Raw genomic sequence first — 23,211 nt, forward strand, 5'->3', positions numbered from 1 at the left:
TATAACATTCCTCTCATTTTAATTGTGTTTTTCTTTCTTTCCCCCTGCATTCTCATCTTTCTGTGATGTTTGCAGCCGCTTCAGCCTCATGTGAGAGTGTGGGACTCTGTCAGTTTGTCCACTCTGCAGATTATCGGTCTCGGTACCTTTGAGAGAGGAGTAGGATCCCTCGCTTTCTCTAAAGCCGTGAGTCTTCTGTCTCTGTCCTTCAGCTGTAAAGCTGAAATCTTTGGAATGCTAACACAGTGCCTACTAAATACTTCAGTCAAAACTGTTTACTACATACTATATTTTAAAAAATGGTATGTGAAATGATATGCAGCGAAAAATGTTTTAAGTTGCAGTAATTGTAGTCACTGGACCCTCTTGTTGCACTATTACTTCAGAAAGATGTTTAATTATGAAATGAATAAATGAAATGGTAGAAAAGAAATATAGTAATTTAGCTTTTTTTTTTTTTTTTTTATCCAGTTTTGTGTAAAAAATGTCCAATCAAAAAATGAATCTCACAAATGAGTCTCAGTATGTGAAGACCATGGTCAGTGCTGTTTTCAGTTCGTATGTCAAAGGTTGAGTCATTTGCATTGCAGTGTGAATTACAGTATCCCACACAGTGTGCTCTGGTTGTATACTGCAAATTTTAGCCAATAAAGTAGATCATCTGAGTATTCCATGCACACTTAGTGCTACATTGTGTGTGTGTGTGTGTGGGCGGTTTGGGTTGTTTACGAGGACATTTTTTTTTTAGGTTACAAACTGGTAATTACCAGTTCATAAGGGTATTATGCTATAAATGTGGCTTATGAGGACATTTCTAGTGTCCCCATAATTCAAATCGCTTAAAAAACATACTAAATGATGTTTTATTGAAAATGTAAAAATGCAAAAAGTTTTTTGTTTAGGGGTAGGGTTAGGGTTAGGGGATAGAATCTATAGTTTGTACAGTAGAAAAATCATTATCTCTATGGAGAGTCCTCATAATGATAACTGCACCAACATGTGTATGTGTGTGTATGTGGGGGGGGTTAATCTAGTGGGCCATAGTGCTACTGTATCGGTTAAGTGTAAAATGTCTGATTGAGACTGTTCAGCCTGAGATTACTGTTCCTCATCTCTCACCCATTCTCTCTCACACACACAACACACACACAAACTTAAGTAAGACTGAATACAGCAATGACAGCATCCTAAACATGGTATTTATGCATAATACAGTCTTACATCTGGATTTACACTAGTAGTCTCTTTGTGTTCATTGTAAAAGTCCTTGTGTCATATAGATAGATAGATAGAGGGATTGCTTTAAATGAAACAGAAGAAGCCTAAAATGTTATAGCAGGGCTAAAGAATGTGGTCTGGTTAAAAGTGTAATAATTTTAAACAATCATTTTTAAGTATAGTCACTGGAAAAAAGAATAGTCTGGAAAATGTTGTGCACATCCATTTCCTGTACAGTTTCAGTAAGCAGCATTGTTACAATAATGAATTGTGATACTCTCTCTTTCTGTGTGTGTGTGTGTGTGTGTGTGTGTGTGTGTGTGTGTGTGTGTGTAGGACTCAGGCACTCACCTCAGTGTAATTGATGACTCTAACGAGCACATGCTCACTGTGTGGGACTGGCAGAAGAAATCAAAAATCGCTGAGATTAAGGTAAGTGCACACACTCCTTTTTATTCATCCCATTCCTCTTTTCACACATGTTAAAACTCTTTTATTTTAACTTCATTTATTTCTTCTTTTCATATTCAACTTCTTTTCCTTGCCTTATTTCCTTCTCCTTATCCTGCCATCTTTGAAAGTGTTTTTTCATCTTATTTATTTTCACATGTTGCGCCAAGTCGTCTGTCCCTTTCTCTGTTTCATAGTATTCCTTCCTCTCCACAGCTTCCTCTTGTGCTTTCTCTTCTCTCTCTGTTCTTCATGTAATGGTTTTATCAATGTTTTTAGACCACTAATGAAGTGGTGTTAGCGGTGGAGTTTCACCCCACTGATGCCAACACTATTGTCACTTGTGGAAAGTCCCACATCTTCTTCTGGACCTGGAGCGGATCCTCACTGGCCCGTAAACAAGGCATCTTTGGTGTAAGGACACACACACACACACACACACACTTGTATATCTCATATCACTTTGCTATTTTAAAGCAATAAACCGTGTCGGATGGGTCCCAGTCATTCGAAAAGAGAACCTATTGCCCACCCTAAAAGTCAAAATGCCCCTCAAAAGATCGCATCCTAGTACCAGCCCTGCTAGTTACGCTAGACTGTTTGACCCACAAAATACAGGCTTGTACAGAGTTAGTCCAATCTGACTTTACATTCTTTCCTTCTGTGTCTGTGTGACAGAAATATGAGAAGCCCAAGTTTGTGCAGTGTTTGGCCTTCCTCAATAATGGAGATATCCTGACCGGGGACTCGGGAGGAGTCCTGCTGATATGGACCCGCAGCACAGCTGAACCAGCACCAGGAAAAGGACCGAAAGGTAGACACATCTCACACACATCTCGCACACATATGGCCACACTATTAGCCCTGGCAACATGCTAGAGCCACATACCTTCACATTATCATTACTCACATGTTTCCATCATCACCAGCATTTAAAGGAATAGTTCACCCAAAAATGAAAATTCTCTCACCATTTGCTCACCCTCATGCCATCCCAGATGTGTATGACTTTCTTTATTCAGCCAAACACAAACAAAGATTTTTAGAAGAATATCTCAGTTCTGTATGTCTATACAATGCAAGTGAATGGGTGCCAACATTTTGAAGCTCCAAAATCCACACAAGGGCAACATAAAACTACTCGAGATGACTCTGGTGGTTAAATCCATTTCTTCTGAAGTGATATGATAGGTGTGGGTGAGAAACAGATAAATATTTTAATCCTTTTGCATTCGCTTTTACTTTCTCCTACTTTTGTTTTTGGCGATTCAAATTCTTCGTACATGTCATCCCCTGCTGGGCAGGGAGGAGAATTTATGACAAAAAAAATTCTCACCCAAACCTATCATATGGTGTCTGAACACATGGATTTAACCACCAGAGTCATATAGAATACTTTTATGCTCCCTTTATGTTGATTTTGGAGCTTCAAAATGTTGGCACCCATTCACTTGTATTGTACAGAGCTGAAATATTCTTCTAAAAATCTTAATTTGTGTTGAAGAAAGAAAGTCATGCACATCTGGGATGCTAGGAGGGTGAGTAAATCATGAGAGAATTTTTATTTTTGGGTGAACTATCCCTTTAATTACAGGGACTTTACTTTGGGACATTGATGGTATTAGATGGTAAAACCATGGCATTTTGATGTATATGTCTACCGTGGTGCTGCATGATTGCCACATTCACATGGTAATCCAAGGTACTTGAAAAAATATTATCATAGTACGTCCAAAAAAATAAATAGAAAAAATGGGTAGCACCTAGGGTTGTCAAAATACCAAATCTTCAATCCCCTAAAAAATGACACAGTTCTCGATAATGGTTTCCTAAACACTGTATTGTCTGTTTAGTTAGTCACAGAAGCTCTGTTTTGAGAGCAACAGAACAAGAAAGCAAATCTATCTTCTCAGCTGAGAAAGGACAGAATGAGAAACATCTAGAACCTAAAATGATGTGGTAAACATGAGGCAGAGAATGACTATGAATTCTTGGCAGTCCACGACTCTTGATGTGGGACTGAAACTGTGTGTTTGCATTTATGTGCATGTGTGTGTGTGTAGAAGTTGACAGATAGTTTTGTCTCTGTTGATCCTGGAGTGGTAATGGTTTTCACTGGCATGCTGCTGAACTGGATTGGCTGAACCACAGACTGAAACTCAGCCAACTCCTGCTCATTTATCACTCCTTTATTTACCCCCCTCACTGTGTGCATTACACTACTATGACATAACACCCCCTGCAGGACAGCACAACAACTACTACTGCCTGTCATAGAGCCCAATAAAGCACTTAAAGTTGTAAAGGGGTAAAATTGAGAAATCAAATCAAACTAATTTCTGATAAACATGTTTATGATGTTTCAGAACATCATAGCACTGTTTTTTTTTTTTCCTTGTCTGATTTTAAAAGGATTGTTCACCCAAAGATGTTAATTCTCTCATCATTTACTCACTCTCATGCCATCCCAGATATGTGTGACTTTCTGTCTTCTGCAGAACAAAGAGATTTTTAGAAGAATATTTCAGCTCTGTAGGTCCATTCAATGCTAATTAATTTTGGCCAGAACTTTGAAGGTCAACAAAGCACATTAGGTTAGCATAAAATAAATCCATAAGACTCCAGTAGTTAAGTCCATATCTTCTGAAGCAATATGATAGGTGTGGGTGAGAAACAGATGAATATTTAAGTCCTTTTTTACTATAAATCTCCACTTACACTTTTACATTGTTCCTCTTTTGTTTTTGGTGACTGGCATTCTTTGTACATATCGCCACCTACTGGACAGGGAGGAGAATATATATATTAAAAAATGACTTAAATATTGATCTGTGTCTCACCCACACCTATCATTTCTCTTCTGAAGATATGGATTTTCAGCTGCCTTTATGTGCTTTTTTCACTTCTAAGTTTTGGCAATCATTTACTTGCATTGTATGGACCCACAGAGCTGAGATATTCTTCTAAAAATCTTCATACATGTTCTGTAGAAGACATCTGGGATGGCATGAGGGTGAGTAAATGATGAGAGAATTTTCATTTTTGGGTGAACTATCCCTTTAACAGTTTGTGTTGCACAATTCACTGCTGACTGTAGAATAAAAAAAGGATTTTCATAATGGAAAGTCAACACTAAAAAAACAGCAGATCGTAGTGTCAGATAATCGCACAATTTATGTAAATGATCCCATCCAAGTAACACCCTCCTGTTGTGAATATGGACTGCTCTGATCAGTTTCAGTGGCTTAAGGGTAGCTTACATTAAATTATTTTCATGGAAGTTGTCATGTCCTGTGGAGTGACATGCTGTTTTCCATCAAAAAGTATTTTTAAACAGCATTTTTGTTTCCTCTATGATAATGATTATGCATGCAGCTTTTATGATTTTATTAATTAACTCATTCATAAATTAAAAAAAATCACACTACAGGACTACTTTTAAAATGAACTAGTGAAGTCAAAAGGGTAATCAAATTGTAAATTGCTTACCAATACACTTATACATTCATATCAATTTAAGCCATATATATATATATATATATAAAATGTCTATAGACAAGTTATGTTTCAACTACAAATTGACTTCACCAGCTGCTGAACTTCATTTCTGTCTTTCCTCTTTAAATCATTAGACATATGTTGTGTCCTCGTCTGGCCTTGTCTATCTTATTTCCTGTCTCTGCATCTGTTCTAGAGCCCTAGTTTTTAAATACCTTGAAACTGTAGAAGTGTGGAACACAGGTGTGTTTCCCTGACTTACAGTGTGTTATGTCAGTCTGTTCAACAACACACTCAAAAATCTCAGCTTCAGTTTGTGACTATGTGTGCATCCCTTGGTCTAGTTTAGCACTCTAAATCAGTGGTTCTCAAATGGTTTTGCTTCATGACCAGTGGCATAGCCACTGGTGTGCTTGGGAGTGCAAATGCCATCCAACACGTTAGCCTGCACACCCAAATGAATTGACACATTTTTATTTATTTATTGACGCTTAATAGTAGGGGTGCATTGGTGTGAATATAAAGATTTGATACATCAATTACTGAATGTAATAATCGGTTATAATGTCTATAATAATAAACAATGTGTTACAGAAACAGTCTCAGATTACTTGTGTGCTCTCGCAACAGATGTGCATGTCTGAGGCAAGTCATTGTTATACGGGATATTTGGAGAACACACTTTGAAAGGTACTGCGCACCTTTACTCATGATAACTATGTTCTTTAAGTGTTATACTGTAGGCCTATGCCTTTAAGTTGTTAATTTTGTGACCCTGCTTGATTTATAAAGATGAGGCTTATCTGCCTGTATTCATGGCAGATTTAATTTATATTTAAATTATTGGTTCAGTAGCTAAATGTACCTGTTATATGATATGCAAATCACTGCATTACGCAGTATACTTACCCTCTGTTTGTTAGTTGGCATCAAGTCAGATGTTATCCTTTATTCACACTGGCTAAATAATTAGTGTAATATCAGTATTATTTTTCTGTTTATATTTGCAGTCACACATAAACTAAAGCTCCCTGTACTTCCTAAATGCAAAGAATGTTCTGTAAAGATTTGGAATCTTCCTACTGCTGTGCCTTCTTTTGTTCCGCACAATGCATCATGCATTTATTTCATATCCAAGTTATATCTTTTAGCCAGTGAATGAACAACCAGGTGTATTCTTGTATTAGATATTATATAGGTCTTCTGTATGTTCTCGAATAGTGCAAATTGTCCCTCCATGTACATTTGTGTCTTCAGCACATTTTATAAAAGACAAATCATTATAAATCGTTCCAAAATAATGAAATTAAATGATCTTTTAAGCTTAATATTTGGATACATTAACAGGCCTACATTGCCCATTGATAAAAGTGACATTAATTTGTTAAGTCATTATATTGTAACACATGGTTTCAAAATAATTTTGAAATTAATACATTGGTTGTAAATATAACTGTTTTGTGCTTCAGTTCTTGCACTGTTTTCTCTTGAGCGCACAGAGCCTTGTTTCGGGCTACGCTGCTGTTTACAACCCAGATTTTACACTGAATATCAAGTAACCCAACACAGTACCAAAATTGTTTGCAAGAGTAAGCAAACATGTCCTTAAAATCTATCTTTGAAATGTATTAATATGACCATAAACTACATAGGCCCAACAATATGCAAAAACAGGGAACTGAACAGGAAAATTGACAATGAAGACAAAACGTCTTCAGTTTCAATGTATTCATGCTCTCGATAGCCAATAACTCTCCACACAAAACATTGTAAATGGCTACAACTATTTTTATCCTCCCCACAAGTGAACCTGTATTTAAAGTAGTCTAGGTTGTTAACCTTGTGTAGTTTTGTTCATGCTTTTCAAGGATAAGGGCATGTCACACAGCCTGACCATGTTGGCATCTGCATAATTTGGCTGGGATGAATCTGTGCCAATTTAACTGAATGCGAGGCATCAACAGTGAAGGATGTGGGAAGCAATTGTTCCTTTCTTTTAAAAGTTGATAATTAAGGGATTTTGTACAGTCATATTTAATAAAGCATGATTATATAGTTAGATGTGTTTTAGTATTTGCATTTAGCATTTTTTTAAATTTTTTTTTTACTTTCTGCAACCCTATCACCACAGACTTGTGACCAATTCTTGGTTCTAAAACTACCAGTTTAGAAGCTCTGCTTTCCCTTGGTTTGGCTCTCTGTGCCGGCACAGATCCATCAGTATTATTACAGAGGGAAGTGATAATCTGCAGGAATTTTCAGAATGCAGAATCATCACACACACATGCACCCTGGTCTCATTGGCAAACACATCTAAAAGCTTCTCCTTTGAACACACACACACACACACACACACACACACACACACACACACACACACACACACACTCCTAAAAGCCCAGTCACATCTCCAATGGCAAAACAGTCTGGCACATAAACCACATTTGCCTGGAGGGATATTTGTGGTATTCTCTTCCCAGAAATTGTTGTGTTAGTCTCCATCTGTCTAACCTTCTATCTCTCTCACAGGAGCATTTCAGATCAGCCGTCAGATTAAAGCTCATGATGGCAGCGTCTTCACTTTGTGTCAGATGAGGGACGGCACTCTGCTCACAGGGGGCGGCAAAGACCACAAGATTATTCTGTGGGACCACGACCTGAATCCAGAGAGAGACATAGAGGTCTGGGCAAAACGTCACACACACACACACACACACACACACACTCAATATAAATATATATATATATATATATATATATATATATATATATATATATATATATATATATATATATACATACATACATACACACACTACCGGTCAAAAGTTTTGAAACACTTGACTGAAATGTTTCACATGATCTTAAAAATCTTTTGAGCTGAAGGCATATGCTTAAATGTTTGAAATTAGTTTCGTAGACAAAAATATAATTGTGCCAACATATTAATTTATTTCATTATAAAACTAACATTTAATTTAAAATAAAAACGTTTTTGAAATTGATGACTTGGATCAAATAATAAAGAAAAGCTGCCAATAAGTGCCCAACACAGTTTTTATTTATTTTGGATTTAACATAATTCCCATAGTTCCATTTATGTTATTCCATAGTTTTGATGACTTTACTATTATTCTAAAATGTTAAAAAAAATATATATAATAAAAAATGAGTTCAAAACTATTGACCGGTAGTGTGTGTAAATGTGTGTGTGTGTGTGTGTGTGTGTGTCTATCTATATATATATATATATATATATATATATATATATATATATATATATATATATATATATATATATATATATGATTAATTAGACTTATTTTACCCAGCATATACTTTATTCTTCAGATTTCTTCATCAGTAGGTGCTTGTGTGCTATCAGGGAATGGTGGCAATGACAGTGTCTAAAATCATTTTAAAATGCCAAAGTTTTGCAAAGATACAACCTCACATCCTGTTTGGCATCCTCATCAAAAGCAAAAAGTTTTGCTTTTCTAGCAAATTTTTCAACATTTTGAAAAGGGCAGATTTAAAGTGTTGGTGGCACTAGAGGGTTTGCAATAAAGTCCTCAAATTTACTGTGGTATAAGTTGAGACTCTCCCCTTTTTACCATACAGTTTCATAGACCACCATAGAATTCCATGGCTGAAGAAAAATATTAAAGGAATAGTTCACCCCAAAAAAAAAAAAAAAAAATCTCTCATCATTTACTCACCCTCATGCCATCCCATATGTGGATAACTTTCTTTCTTTTGCAGAACACAAATTAAGATTTTTAGAAGAATATCTCTGTAGGTCCATACATTGCAACTTTTGAAGCTCCAAAATCCACATAAGGGCAACATAAAAGTATGCCATATGTCTCCAGTGTTTAAATCCATATCTTCAGTAGCGAAAAGATAGGTGTGGGTGAGAAACAGAAAAATATTTAAGTCCTTTTTTACTATAAATTCTCCTCCCTGCTCAGTCAATCTCCACTTCACTGGAGTATTCTCCTTATTTTGTTTTTGGTAATTCACATTCTTCATACATATTGCCCCCTACTGGACAGGGAGAAGAATTTAAGAATAAAAAAAGTTATTTAAATATCTATCTGTTTCTCACCCACACCTATCATATTGTGTCGAACACATGGATTTAACCTTTGGAGTCATATGGATTACTTTTATGCTGACTTTATGTGGATTTTGGTGCTTCAAAATTTTGCCACCCATTTACAGTGTTCTGCAAAAGAAAGAAATTCATACACATCTGGGATGCCAGGAGGGTAAATCTTGAGAGAATTTTCTTTTTTGTGTGAACTATTCCTTTAATAATAAAAACTAAGAGATACCAAATATTTTCTACATAGATATTTGTCCCTCTACTTTAAGTGGTGAATTCACAAGGACCCATGAAACAAGCTGTGCATTTTTATTATTTTACTCAAGTATGGTATTAATGTCATACTTTTTACATACTTTATGTACTACCCCACTAGATGTCATAAATCAGGGGTTTTCAAACTGGGATCTAGGGACCACTCGGGGGGCCGCAAGGTGGTACAAAAGGGTCTGCAAAAAATTTCAGAGAAAAAGAGGTGCAAAAAATGAAATAAATAAATATTTAACAAATTTGACATTATTAATGTTTCATTCTGCTTTCTAAAGACTACAGATTTTTTATTTTATTTATTTATTTATTTATTTATTTATTTATTTACAGGGTTTGTATAATTATTCTAAAAGTGGGCAAAAAAAGTCTATTTTTTTTTTTCCTTTAGTAGTACTGTCAATTATTGAATTAATTATTATCTAAAGCCAATTATTTTATTTTTAAAACATCATATTGTTTATTTATTTATTTATTTATTTATTTTACTATCATAATAACTTAAATTCTCAAACACTGTAAATAGATCTATATACATGAAAATATATAGCTGCCTTTATATTTTAGGGAGGGTGTCCCGTTCAAGGGGATCATCATATTTGGAGGTCCTTGGCATCAAAACATTTGAAAACCCCTGTATAAATGACCAAATATGGTGGTAAATTATTTTTTAATATTTTGGACCCTTCTTGAATTAAACGGCTAAATCTTCTGCATGGAGGGTATTAAATGTTTCCAGAATCATTTTATTTGGCATTGGCAGCAGAACACATATTGACAAAGAAAAAATGTCCAATTACAGACATTTTGGCTGAAATAAAAAACTGCTGACACCAGAAATGGAGTTGGGCCTTTATTGATTCACTCATTTAATTGCATAGTGAAACATAACATGCTCTTATAACAACTTAAATGCATGTTTCTTTTCTGCAGGTCCCAGATCAGTTTGGAACTATTCGTGCGGTAGCCGAGGGCAAGGGAGAGCAGTTTCTGGTGGGAACATCTCGCAACTTCATTCTGCGGGGCACCTTCAACGAAGGGTTCCAGGTGGAGGTGCAGGTAAGCCCTCCCTCTTAACCCTTTAAAGCCTGACATATGAAAGAATTGTCAGAAAATACTAATTTTTTGACATTACACTGTTTTTGGTACCACTAGACAAACTATAAAAATTAATTGTAATTTTGTTTTGTTTTTGTTGTTTTATATATATATATATATACACACACACACACACACTACCGGTCAAAACTTTTGAAACACTTGACTGAAATGTTACTCATGATCTTAAAAATCTTTTGATCTGAAGGCGTATACTTAAATGTTTGAAATTAGTTTTGTGGACGAAAATATAATTGTGCCACCATATTAATTTATTTAATTATAAAACACACACACACACACACACACACACACAAACACTTCCGGTCAAAAGTTTTGAATCACACTCATTCTTTGTTATATACATATATATATAATATTTTATATATATATATATATATATATATATATATATATATATTATTTATTTATTTATGTTTTATATATATATTTTTTTTTTACAATAAACAATTTTTATCAGACGTATTTTATGCACCAAACACTATATTGACAAAAGGGATACTGTAAAAAAAAAAATTCTCTGGATCTCAGGAACTTATGGTGAGATGACATTATCATAGCTTATAATGTAAAATAATGATAAAGCAGGCTGCATACAGTATATGAAAATACACAGATATATTAGTTCACACTTTTAAAATATCTTATAAAAAGTATGTCAAGTATGTTCAAAGCTCTGTGATTTGTTGTGATGGGCATGAATGTAATGTAATGGTGAATGAGAGATACCTCAAAAGCCTATTGGATCATATTTTATACATTAAATTTCAACTGGCTTTTCAATAAAATCATATACAACATTTTAACCAAGCACAGGATGCTTATATTCGGCAAATATTCCTTTTAAAATATCAGTAACAATGTAATCATAGTGCTACGCTTACTTTATAAATTTATTTATTTAATCAATTTATTTTTATTTTTATTTATTTATTATTTATTTTATTATTAATTTATTCCAGTATAAGAGTCACTTTTCATGCAAGTCCACCACCAATTTAAATGGATCGATATAAACATTGAAACCATTTTTTCTTTTTTTTTTCTTTTTTTTTACAAATAACCACTAGATGGTGCCATTAACATGTCAAAATTGCATACCATAAATATTTTTGGCTTTTCAGCTTGAACAGAGTGTGAAACAGGAGCCGTCAAAGGTTCTGTATCATATTTGATATACACGGCGTTATAGGGTTAATTACACTAACATACACAAAACCAGAGCTGAAAGTTATCAAACATGTTTGAAGACACCTGGAGTCTGAGTTGTAGTTTCATGGGTGTTTGTGTTTGTAGGGACACACAGATGAACTTTGGGGTTTGGCTGCCCACCCTTTCAAAGACCTTTTCCTCACCTGCGCCCAGGACAGGCAGGTGTGTCTGTGGAGCTCAGTGGACCACACGCTGGAATGGACCAGACTGCTGGACGTAAGAGATATGCACTTTTTTTTTTTTATTATTTGGAGTAACTTGAACTGATGAAGACCAGGAAACAGGGTAAATTTTTCAATGATTTCATGCTGACTTTAAGCAGTAAGCCAATCGAAGTCATGTGCTGGACACAAAGCTAATTGTTCAAATAAATAAGCGCATACAGTATATTTATAATAATGCATTAAAATCATAATATGTTTGCCATATAATATAGTTAATCAGCCTAAATGTATGCTTTTTATGGCTCCCAATATTTAGTGCATGTATATGTAATTCAGCTTATGTGTGGACATGTATACATTGCTCTTCCAATCAGTTTTTAAATCATTTTTGAAACTATCCTTTTACAAAACAGTTTAGCTCATAGAACCCCAGATGGTTTGAGTGTGACAGAATTGATTTCGTGTACATTGTGTCTATAGGAGCATGGGCACTGCGCAGACTTCCATCCCAGTGGATCTGTTGTTGCCATTGGTACTCACTCAGGGAAGTAAGTGATCTCAACATCTATATCAGCTATTTTGGGAATTTTACATAGACGTGTTCACTATTAAAAATAAAAATATTTTTGATACCTGTGGTTTAGACTTCATTTTTTGTGTCTTTCAGGTGGTATGCTCTAGATGCGGAGACGAGAGACCTGGTGGCCATCCACACAGACGGCAATGAGCAGCTGTCAGTCATGCGCTACTCTGTCGGTGAGTGAGAGTGGTGTGTGTGTTTCTTGCATTACTGTGGATCTGTTTAAAAAAATCTAGTGAGCTGCCTACATAGGCAGTATTTTAAGGCCTCATAGGTGCACTCCCGATGCAAAGGCTGTCCTAAGATACCTCCAAAGAAACAGTATTTTTGCGAAATGACATTTCTTAAGTAGCATCCCATCTTTCATGGAGAAGGAAATGCCATAATGGATTAAGTCGAACTCAGTGCAAAAATACATCCATATATTCCCAATGCGCTCTAAATCCTCGTGGTGGCGTTGTGACTCACCTCAATCCAGGTGGCGGAGGACGAATCTCAGTTGCCTCCGCATCTGAGACCGTCAATCCGCACATCTTATCACGTGGCTTGTTGAGCGCATTACTGCGGAGACCTAGCGTGTGTGGAGGCTATATGCTATTCCCCATGGCATCCACGCACAAATCACCACAGAGAGCGAGAACCACATTATAATAACCATGAGGAGGTTAACCCAACGTGACTCTACCCACCCTAGCAACCGGGCCAACTGGTTGCTTAGGAAGCCTGACTGGAGTCACACAGCACGCCTTGGATTCCAACTTGCGACTCCAGGTGTGGTAGTGAGCGTCTTTACTTGCTGAGCTACCCAGGCCCTACATCCAAATGTTCTTAAATTAATTCAATAACCAAAACGTATTCATGAAAAACAGTCCAATCTGCTTAAAAATTGACTATTTTACACAATATTTATGTGGGTTGTGTAATTTATGCTTGATAGAGGACCATTAGCTTAGAAATATACTAATGCTAAACATTGTGTGTTTTGTGCTTTGGATGCTGCTTAAGTGGGCAGTTCACATTAAAGCAGCTCACTAACCTGGTTTTGGCTGCTTTAAGCTGTTCTTCCAGCATGACCAGTTTAAAAGTGCCTCTAAAACTAGTCATCAGAGCAGGCTGGAACACTAGGTAAGACTAGCAAACCAGCTAAGGCTGGTTTAAGCTGTTTTTTTGTTTTTAGCAGGTAGTGAGCTGCCTTGCGTTCTACTTTCTACTTAGGCGGCATCCTGACAGAAAGCCAGCGTGTGCACATTACTAGAGCATGAAGCCAAATCACTAAATCTCTCTGTCTCTCACTCTTTGTTTTTCTGTCTCTCCTCAGATGGCACTCTGCTGGCAGTGGGATCACATGATAACTTCATTTACCTCTACACAGTGTCGGATAAGGGACGCAAGTACAGCAGATATGGGAAGTGCACTGTGAGTGTCTGAGCCCCTTCTTCATGCTTATAAAAATGTGAACACTCCTTTTTTTCACATAATTGACCTTTACCAAAGCTCCACCCACTTATTCACCAACGCTAACTCCAGAAGATTGTTGAGCCAGGTGGATTTTTTGAGTGCAGCCTCCATAAAATAACTGGTATCTTTAATAATTAAACTGCATAAGGATTGTAGATTGAAAAGTGTTTATCTAAGAGGCTATAGCAGAAATCCCCATTGTATGTGTCTATATTTTGTCTATTACATCATGCTGCGCTTCCCCATTTGCTTCTTTCCTTCGACCCTTATGACGCTAAAAACTTGTGTAACTTTTTCCACATCCAAAATAAAAATAGTGCATGGTGAACACTCATGCATTCCCAGATGTGTATGACTTTCTTTCTTCTGCTGAACACAAATGAAGATTTTTTGAAGAATATCTCCAGTGTTTTAATCCATGTCTAATCCATGTCTTCTAAAGTGATATGATTGGTGTGGGTGAGAAACAGATCAATGTTTAAGTCCTTTTTTACTATAAATTATCCTCCCTGCCCAGTTGGTGGCGATATGTACGAAGAATGTAAGTCGCCAAATACGAAAGAAGATTTATAGTAAAAAAGGATTTAAACATTGATCTGTTTCTCACCCACACCTATCATATCACTTCAAAAGACATGGATTAAATCACTAAAGTCATATGGGATACTTTTATGCTGTCTTTTTGTGCTTTTGGAGCTTCAGAGGTCTGATCACCATTCACTTTCATTGTATGGACCTACAGAGCTGAAATATTCTTCTAATAATCTTTGTTTGTGTTCAGCAAAAGAAAGTAAGTCAGACCCATCTGGGAAAGCATGAGTAAATGATGAAAATTTTAATTTTGGGTGAACTATTCCTTAACATAACGTAATGTAACATAATTTAGTGAGGTTTATGCTTAAAGCAAGAAACAATGTATTTGCCAATAGGGTCAAACAAAATATATTTTTTAGTAATTTCTATGGTGATGTACATAGTAAATTTCACTGGCCCCAGTCTTACTGTTAGAAGTATTCTAGTATTCTGTTGGAGATGCAATCTAACGAGAGTTATTAAGACAAGGAGCCTAGTTAATGGTGACGTGTTTTAACACATTTCAGATGCATCTTTTTCTTGAATCTGTTAAAATATACAGTAGTCAACAGAAGTTCATGACGTTGTCACAGTCATTGTGGTCAGTCTGTTCACCATTTACAAACAGTAAAACGGGGAGGAATTTCTGTGAGTGTGTGTGTATGTGATTTAGTAAGAATGAGTCTCTGCCCGCACTGTAAAAATGACAGTTTTACTGCTTTCAGTGTGTTAAACCAAAAGACGCTGCTGCCCAGACAATCTCCTAGAGACAGAAAAAGAGAAATGACACATTATTATTATTATTGTGAGTTGTATTTATTTATTTATTTTTCTATAAGGTTAAAATTATGCTCTCTTTTTCAGATCTATTTCTATTACTAAAATGTATACAAAAATTAATTCATACCGGCAAAGACTTCAATACACCTCGTCTATGATGAACATGTTTTCTCAATAAGAATTTAAAATGAATGCAAATTACATTTCAAAGAACTTGGCACATGCGATTGAACTATATTTTAAAAAGTTTCTTCTTTTCATCATCTTGGATATTCTTATTTGCTGTTGACCCATAAGTGATAAATTGCTTTATTTTACAATTCTTTTATGGCTATATTATTGCCTATTTTCACTATTCCCTTTTTCTCTGCTGCATCTGAGAAGTCAAAAGGTCAGGATGGAGTAGAGAATAAAACTTTACCGTGCGTGACTATTTGTCCACGTCTGAACTGGGTCTCGTCTCGCTTGATTGGACCCCACCAACACACCCTGAATCATACCAATGTTCTTCTAATTCATCCTGCTCCCTTAAAGCTGAAGTGTCTAATTTTGTCCAATGTTACAGTGCTCTCTCCGATCTCCTCTTAAAATGAGCCAGTTAGAAGTAAGCTATTGGTAGGTTGATTTCTCCATGAAGTGTAAACACTGTCTCTGTGGCACTTTCAAAACATTGCTCTGTTCGTTTGAGCATCCAGTCAGGGTTATGCGCCATTCAGAATTTAATTGAGAATGTGAATTCAACGTGATCATAGTAAGCCGAATAAAAGTGCACCCCTGTTTCAACATTCTTGTCTGCTCGACACATCTAAGGTTCCAGTGGGAATGCAGGCATTGTGAGAATGCTAGGCTGTGGTTTTACTGAAGCTGGTAAACTGCTCGCTCATGTGTCTGTTAGCGTAGTTCCACCCTGTTACTCACAGACACGTAGACAGATAAAAGCAGATGAGTACATATGTGTAAATATTCCAAGCAATGCATTGTTGAGCTTCACACCATTTGGAATTACAGGGGAAGAGTGCAACACGGGAATGGTCGGCTTCATAGTAAAACACAGTGAACCTAATTTCTATGACTGTTGAAATTAGGTTAACACTTAAGTACAATGGAAACAATCAGATTAATGATTTTAAGGCAGATTAATCATCTGATATATGGCCACTTTGAGATTATCAGATTAATAGTTTCTTAATTTTAATTAATTTGTTAATTTTAATTAATTTATTAATTTTATTCATTTGAGATTAATCAGATTAATATTGGTCATTTCCCAGACTGATCACACTGTAAATTTGGCAATAGTAGGTTGAAAGTGTCGTTGCTGAAATCGGTCTGTTTACCGAAATCCAAATCACTGCCCCCTGTGGCCATAGCTGGAAGTGTTGTTGAATGTATGGGCGTATTTGAGCTCCAGTTTCCAGGTGAAATGTCCACAAAGTGGAGCCAAATAGAGTTGTATTTTTTTTATGTAAATGATGTAATACAGTCAACAGGAATGCATATTTCATGAATTCTACACCCTAACCCAAACCCCAACCCTAAACCAATGGAGTAAAACTGTCATTTTAGAGGAAAAATGCAACCTCCGAATTGCACCCACCATTGCTTATGTGAACGTGATTACTTCCTGGTTTCCACGGGACCAGAACCTGTGTCTCAGTGATTGTTCACGCAACCTGCTATCAGTAGCGCACAAGGCAAATTTATTCACACTTGAATTGATGCACAAATGTCTAATGTGGGATGTTAATCTAAGCAATTTTGTGTGCATCCCATGTATAAGTGTTAAAGAAAATCACCAATGGGGTTTTGGATGTAACAACACTCCCTGAATGGTTAAAAATCACTTGGCTGCTGTAGTGACCACTGTACGTAGGAGAATTAATATGTATAAATGTATAAATTAAAAAAGTATACATTGCAAATAGTAGTGTAAAATGTATTTTGCCAACTTGACTTTTGCAAAAGGCAAGATGTCGCACATGTTTCTGCATGTGAGAATGTGTGTTTTATAAAGTGTGTATGTCTATGCATATATGGTAGGGAAGCCTGTTGACTCCAAGGGCTCAAACAGGTCAGTGCCAAGTCAGACAAACAGAGATTCCCTCCCTGTGCATGAGTCAGAGGGAATCTACTTTGTGTCTCTCCTTTCACTGGGTGGAGACCCTTTCAGTTTTATTTATTGAGAACACTGGGTTCAGTCTGTGTAGGGTACTAAAGAGTCTAGTACCTTTTTGTGCTTTTACAAACCTTTGTATATGTTTCTGTCAGACATTCAGGAACTTGTTGATGTTTGCGGTTTTATTGGAAGAGAGTTTATTAATGCTTTTATTCTAAATGGTTTTGACTAAACCTTTAAATTTAGGAATTTCTCTTATGAATCTAGGTTAAAGTGCTAATTTTCCTTAAAATTAAAATTCTATAATCATTTGCTTACCCTTATATCATTCCAAACCTTTGGAATTCTTGCTATATACATATTTCAGAAAGTTATGCTGCTTTTCTATATATAGTAAAAATGGATGGTGATTCACGCTGTTGATCTTCAAAAATGATGAAAAAATATCATTAAAAAAGCACAATAAAAGTAGTTAATGTGACTTGTGCACTATATTCCAAGTGTTCTGAAACCATACGATAGCTTTGTGTTAGGAAAAGACAGGAATTTAAGTAATGCCAGGTTTGACACCAATGGATGACTGGTTGTGACGCTTTGGAATGGATTGATTCAATTCAAAACAGTCTCATGACAAGCTGTAATAATAGTATGAGATGACGCAATCGTACGAGTTGGCTCGTACAAAAATGTACAACATTTACTCTCATAGAGAAAAACTATAAAAAACAATAAACTATGTTATGGCGATTTTTCGTAACGGAATATTCCGGGTTCTATACAAGTTAAGCTCAATCGACAGCATTTGTGGCATAATATTGATTACCATAAAAATCTTCAACAAAATTCAGCTTCAGAAGACTTGGGATATAACACGTCATGTCACACCACAGGACATGTCCACTTGCCAGAAGTATTTAATGTCAACTAGCCTCATTATAAATTCTGATATAAATGTTTTCTCTCTTTCTTGTCATTTTCAAATCTTTCATCCTCTCTCATCAGGGACATTCCAGCTACATTACACATCTTGACTGGTCCCCAGACAACAAGTTTATCATGTCCAACTCAGGAGACTACGAAATCCTTTACTGTAAGTGGACAACTGCAATAGCAATGGTTAATGAGATGCAGGAACACAGCATACTGTACAATGCCAGATTATTCATGCTGTAGTCTCTCTCTCTCTCTCTCTCTCTCTCTCTCTCTCTCTCTCTCTCTCTGGCTCTCTTTCCCTCAAAAACATTCATTTCCAACCATATTTAATTTCTCTCCGATTGGTTGGGTAGAACAGAACATGTCTGTTTCAAACTGTGGCATCTTTCTTTCTTTTGGACCAAGGATTGTTGATACTTTCCGTTTTGCAGCATTACATCTTGTTATCTCTTTTCCTCAGGGGACATTCCAAACGGTTGTAAGTTGATTCGTAACCGTTCTGAGTGCAAGGACATCGACTGGGCGACGTATACCTGTGTGCTCGGATTCCACGTCTTTGGTCAGTATCTGCAGAGTGATGCATTATGAGGACTTTAAAGAGTATGAAGGTTTTATCAGATTTAGCTAATTTCTAGGGACAATTTTGTCCATAAATTATAGTGAAGTACAGCAACACACAGTAAAAATGTTTGTCACCCTTATTTTGAAGGCTAATTTGAAGTCAGCCACTCTCCTGTTGCAGCATATTTCCTCACTTTTATTGTCTTTGCATCTCTGAAATCTTATATCTTGTCTGATCTTTATATTTGGACTTCCTAGTACTCTATCTAATTTTAGCCAGGGTTATTACAAACCAAAACTAGTTCAGCCTACAGATATCACTTTATCTGCCAGCATAGCTTGCCGTATGGTGTATTTGCAGGCCTGTATGACTGGAGACCACACAGCATACACACTGTTACACATACACACACACACACACACACACACACACACACAGGGCACCTTTGAGTAACACTAGTGCAGTCTTGACCTCAACTCTGCTTTATTGGACTGGAAAAATATTTGGTAGCACAGAGCCAATAGATCAGAGCAGTGTGTGTGTGTGTGTGTGTGTGTGTGTGTGTGTGTCTCCTTTACCTGGTGATCTGCCTACTGCTGGTAATGTTGTTGAGTATATCTGATTCATTCATGCACTGCAAAAAAAAATCTTTCTTGCATCTTGTTGCTGGAAAACTAAATCATTATTAAAACAGCTGAGCTACTGTCATGCTACTGAAAAATTAGGTTAAAGGGATAATTTGTTTATCATTCATTGTTCCAAACCCGTATGACCTTATTTCTCCTGTGGAACACAAAGATGTTTGGCATAATGTTTACCCTCTGGCTACATCCACACTAATACTTTTTCGCTGAAAAAGCATTAAGGGGATGGTTCACCCAAAAATGAAATTTCTCTTAATATTTACTCACCCTCATGATATACCAGATGTTTATGACTTTCTTTCTTCAGCAGAACACAAATTATGATTTTTAGAAGAATATTTTAGCTCTGTAGGTCCATACAATGCAAGTAAATGGATGCCAAAATTTTGATGCTCCAAAAAGTACATAAAGGCATCTTAAAAGGTAATCCATGTGTTCTAATCCATATATTTAGAAGTGGTATGATAGGTGTGAGTGAGAAACAGATCAGTATTTAATATCAATATCAGTCCCTGCCCAGTAGGGGGCGATATGCATAAAGAATGTCAATAACCAAAAACACAAGAAGAAGAATGTGAAAGTGATACGTTTCTCACCCACACCTATCATAACGCTTTTGGAGACATTGATTTACCTACTGGAGTCTTATGGATTACATTTATGCTGCCTTATGTGATTTTTGGGGCTTTGAAATTTTGGCACCCATTCACTTGCATTGTATGGACCAAAAGAGCTGAAATATTCTTCTAAAAATCTTCACTTGAGTTCAGCTGATGAAAGAAAGTCATACACACCTTGGATGGCATAAGGAGTGAGTAAATGATGAGAGAATTTTCATTTTTTGGTGAACTGTCCCTTTAATTTTTTTCTATGTTTAAGCCTCTCATCCACACTAGAACAGCATTTTCCTCTACCTAAAATGTAGCATTTCGAAAATGCTCTCTATTACCACATAATTTGGAAACAATGATGTTAGGAAACTGAAAACTGAGTTGTCAAATGAAAACGTATTTGTGTGGATGTGGCCAAAGTCACCATTCACTTTCATTGTATAAGGCTATCATTCCCTTACATGTCCCGTTGTGTTCTGGAAAGACATATGGGTTTGGAATGAAGTTGAGTAAATGAACTATCCGTTTAAGTCAGCAGATCTTAAAGAAATAATAATAATGGTCTTCTTACATGTCTTAAAAAAGGTCTTAAAGGGGTCATGATATGAGGAATCAAATGTTCCTTGATCTTTTGACATATAAGGGGTCATTGTACTATAGAAACACACTGTAAGTTTCAGTACTCAAAACTTCTTCCTCACTGCAGAAAAGAGCATTTGTTGAAACCAAGCTTCCAAAACAACTCGTTCTCTACTTCCTTCACAAAGTGATGTCACACTGTGGTAGACATTTGCATCTGACCACCTTCACAACAACACGTCAATGATTACTTTACCTTATAACTTCCGTAGCCCCTCCCAGTTACGGTGAGGAGTCCTTACTGTCAAGTCTTAAAGGAGAAGCAGCACCAAAACATAGCGTTTCTGACAGAGGATCAGAATGAGGGTGGAAAATGATCTAAAAAAAATTAACTAAAAAAAATTCTAAAAACTTTATTAATATTTTAAGTGAACCTTAAGGAACATATTAAAATAATAAAAAAGGCATGTCATGACCCCTTTAATTAGTTCTTTTTAGATTAAGGTCTTAATAAAGTGTTTAGCTCCATAAAACCTGAACAAGCCTGATTCTTGTTACTCCCCAGCGTTGTACATTGATGTGTGTTTGTGGTGTAATAGGTGTTTGGCCGGAGGGCTCTGATGGGACAGACATCAATGCTCTGGTGCGATCTCACAACAGGAAGGTGATCGCTCTGGCTGATGACTTCTGTAAAGTGCATCTCTTCCAGTACCCCTGCTCGAGACCGAAGGTCAGTCAGTCACACCAGTGCATCACATGTTTGTTGACACATTTTAGAGAGCCATTAACATTACTAAAGCAATAAGCTACAAAAGGCCCTGCGTTACAGTGATATTACTATACTTTTTACAAAATTTTGCGTCGTACCTAAAAAACACCCCTCAATCATTGTAAAATCACAGTAATGCACAGCGAGGGGCTTATTGCTTTTATAAAACAGTGGCAACAGCAACATGATAAAAGACACCTTGTTCAATAAACTCTTAAATTTATTATAAATAATTATTGGAATAAATAATTCTTCCACCAATTAATATAGTTCAATAGGCTGTTTATGGCTTCCTAGCAACATGGCAACTTGGAGCATTAATACAGAATGTGCGGTCACAATGTGCTTTTACAGTAATTTTACTGCGGTTTCGATTGCAGCTCATCCAATCAAAATTTAGAGTTGTAACCACTGCCGTAGAATTGGGGGAGATGGGGGCCTGGGTAGCTCAGTGGTAAAAGATGCTGGCTACCACCCCTGGAGTTCGCTAGTTCAAATCCCAGGCCATGCTGAGTGACTCCAGCCAGGTCTCCTAAGCAACCAAATTGGCCCGGTTGCTAGGGAGGGTAGAGTCACTTGGGGTAACCTCCTCGTGGTCGCAATAATGTGGTTCGTTCTCGGTGGGGCGCGTGGTGAGTTGACCGCAGATGCCGCGGTGGATGGTGTGAAGCCTCCACACGCGCTATGTCTCCGTGGCAACGCGCTCAACAAGCCGCATGATAAGATGCGCGGGTTGATGGTCTCAGATGCGGAGGCAACTGGGATTCGTCCTCTGCCACCCGGATTGAGGTGAATCACATCGCGACCACGAGGACTTAAAAGCGCACTGGGAATTGGGCATTCCAAATTGGGTGAAAAAAATAAAAAAAATAAAAATCAGATTTGGGGGAGATGGGGGGGCACCCCGGACAACCCCAGACCACTGGACCCATATTTGGTCCCCCTCAATATTCAAACCAAATCTATGCCTTCTGAAATTGCTTTTGTTTCATTTTAGAAATTGATATGTATTGGTTCTTTGCTAAAGATCTGAAGTCACACTGAGGTGTGAATCTTTTAGCAAATCAATTACAGTAGATTCATGATTCATTTATTTTCAGTTCGATTCTGAAAATTCAGAACGATTCAGTTCAATACGTTACATTGATACACTGTCAACATAATTATCCTTTCTAGTGTTCTTTTCAGATTGTGATTGTACTACTAAAGTTACCTCGCTTTGGTTTGTGCAGAATTAAATTTTGCGTGTCTACAGTTAGCCGGTCACTATCGCATAATAAACCCAGAACGACAATATGATCTGTCTGAAGAGTCTTGCAGTAATTAGCAGTATAATGATCATCTGACTGTGCATAATCACGCTTATTACACAACTACTTACCAAATTAATAAATTAATGGATGTGATATGTTGATTTAATTTAAGTTGAAATTACTTGATTATGTGAGAAGAAAGAGACACAGAGTGATACGAGACACTCTAGCATGCAGTGAAGGAGATTGGTTGTCATGGGCAATGGTCAAATATAAAGTTTAGTGATCATTGTACAAAAATATTTGACTGCAGAATG

General features: G+C 36.5%; 1 protein-coding gene across 8 annotated transcripts in view; it reads left to right on the forward strand.

Moving 5' to 3' along the window:
• The window catches only part of LOC127413695 (echinoderm microtubule-associated protein-like 4), a 125,995-nt gene that overhangs the window by 96,130 nt on the left and 6,654 nt on the right, over positions 1-23,211 (forward strand). For all 8 annotated transcript variants that reach the window (XM_051651032.1, XM_051651035.1, XM_051651036.1 and 5 more), the window contains 13 exons: positions 76-186; positions 1,555-1,650; positions 1,948-2,082; positions 2,347-2,482; positions 7,696-7,847; positions 10,475-10,600; positions 11,957-12,088; positions 12,517-12,584; positions 12,704-12,792; positions 13,935-14,032; positions 18,546-18,633; positions 18,937-19,035; positions 21,472-21,602. In XM_051651032.1, the coding sequence (XP_051506992.1) occupies positions 76-186; positions 1,555-1,650; positions 1,948-2,082; positions 2,347-2,482; positions 7,696-7,847; positions 10,475-10,600; positions 11,957-12,088; positions 12,517-12,584; positions 12,704-12,792; positions 13,935-14,032; positions 18,546-18,633; positions 18,937-19,035; positions 21,472-21,602 (1,461 nt within the window). The remainder of the gene's footprint in view (positions 1-75; positions 187-1,554; positions 1,651-1,947; positions 2,083-2,346; positions 2,483-7,695; positions 7,848-10,474; positions 10,601-11,956; positions 12,089-12,516; positions 12,585-12,703; positions 12,793-13,934; positions 14,033-18,545; positions 18,634-18,936; positions 19,036-21,471; positions 21,603-23,211) is intronic.

This window comes from Myxocyprinus asiaticus, chromosome 23 (genome assembly GCF_019703515.2).
Source record: "Myxocyprinus asiaticus isolate MX2 ecotype Aquarium Trade chromosome 23, UBuf_Myxa_2, whole genome shotgun sequence".
NCBI lineage: Eukaryota > Metazoa > Chordata > Actinopteri > Cypriniformes > Catostomidae > Myxocyprinus > Myxocyprinus asiaticus.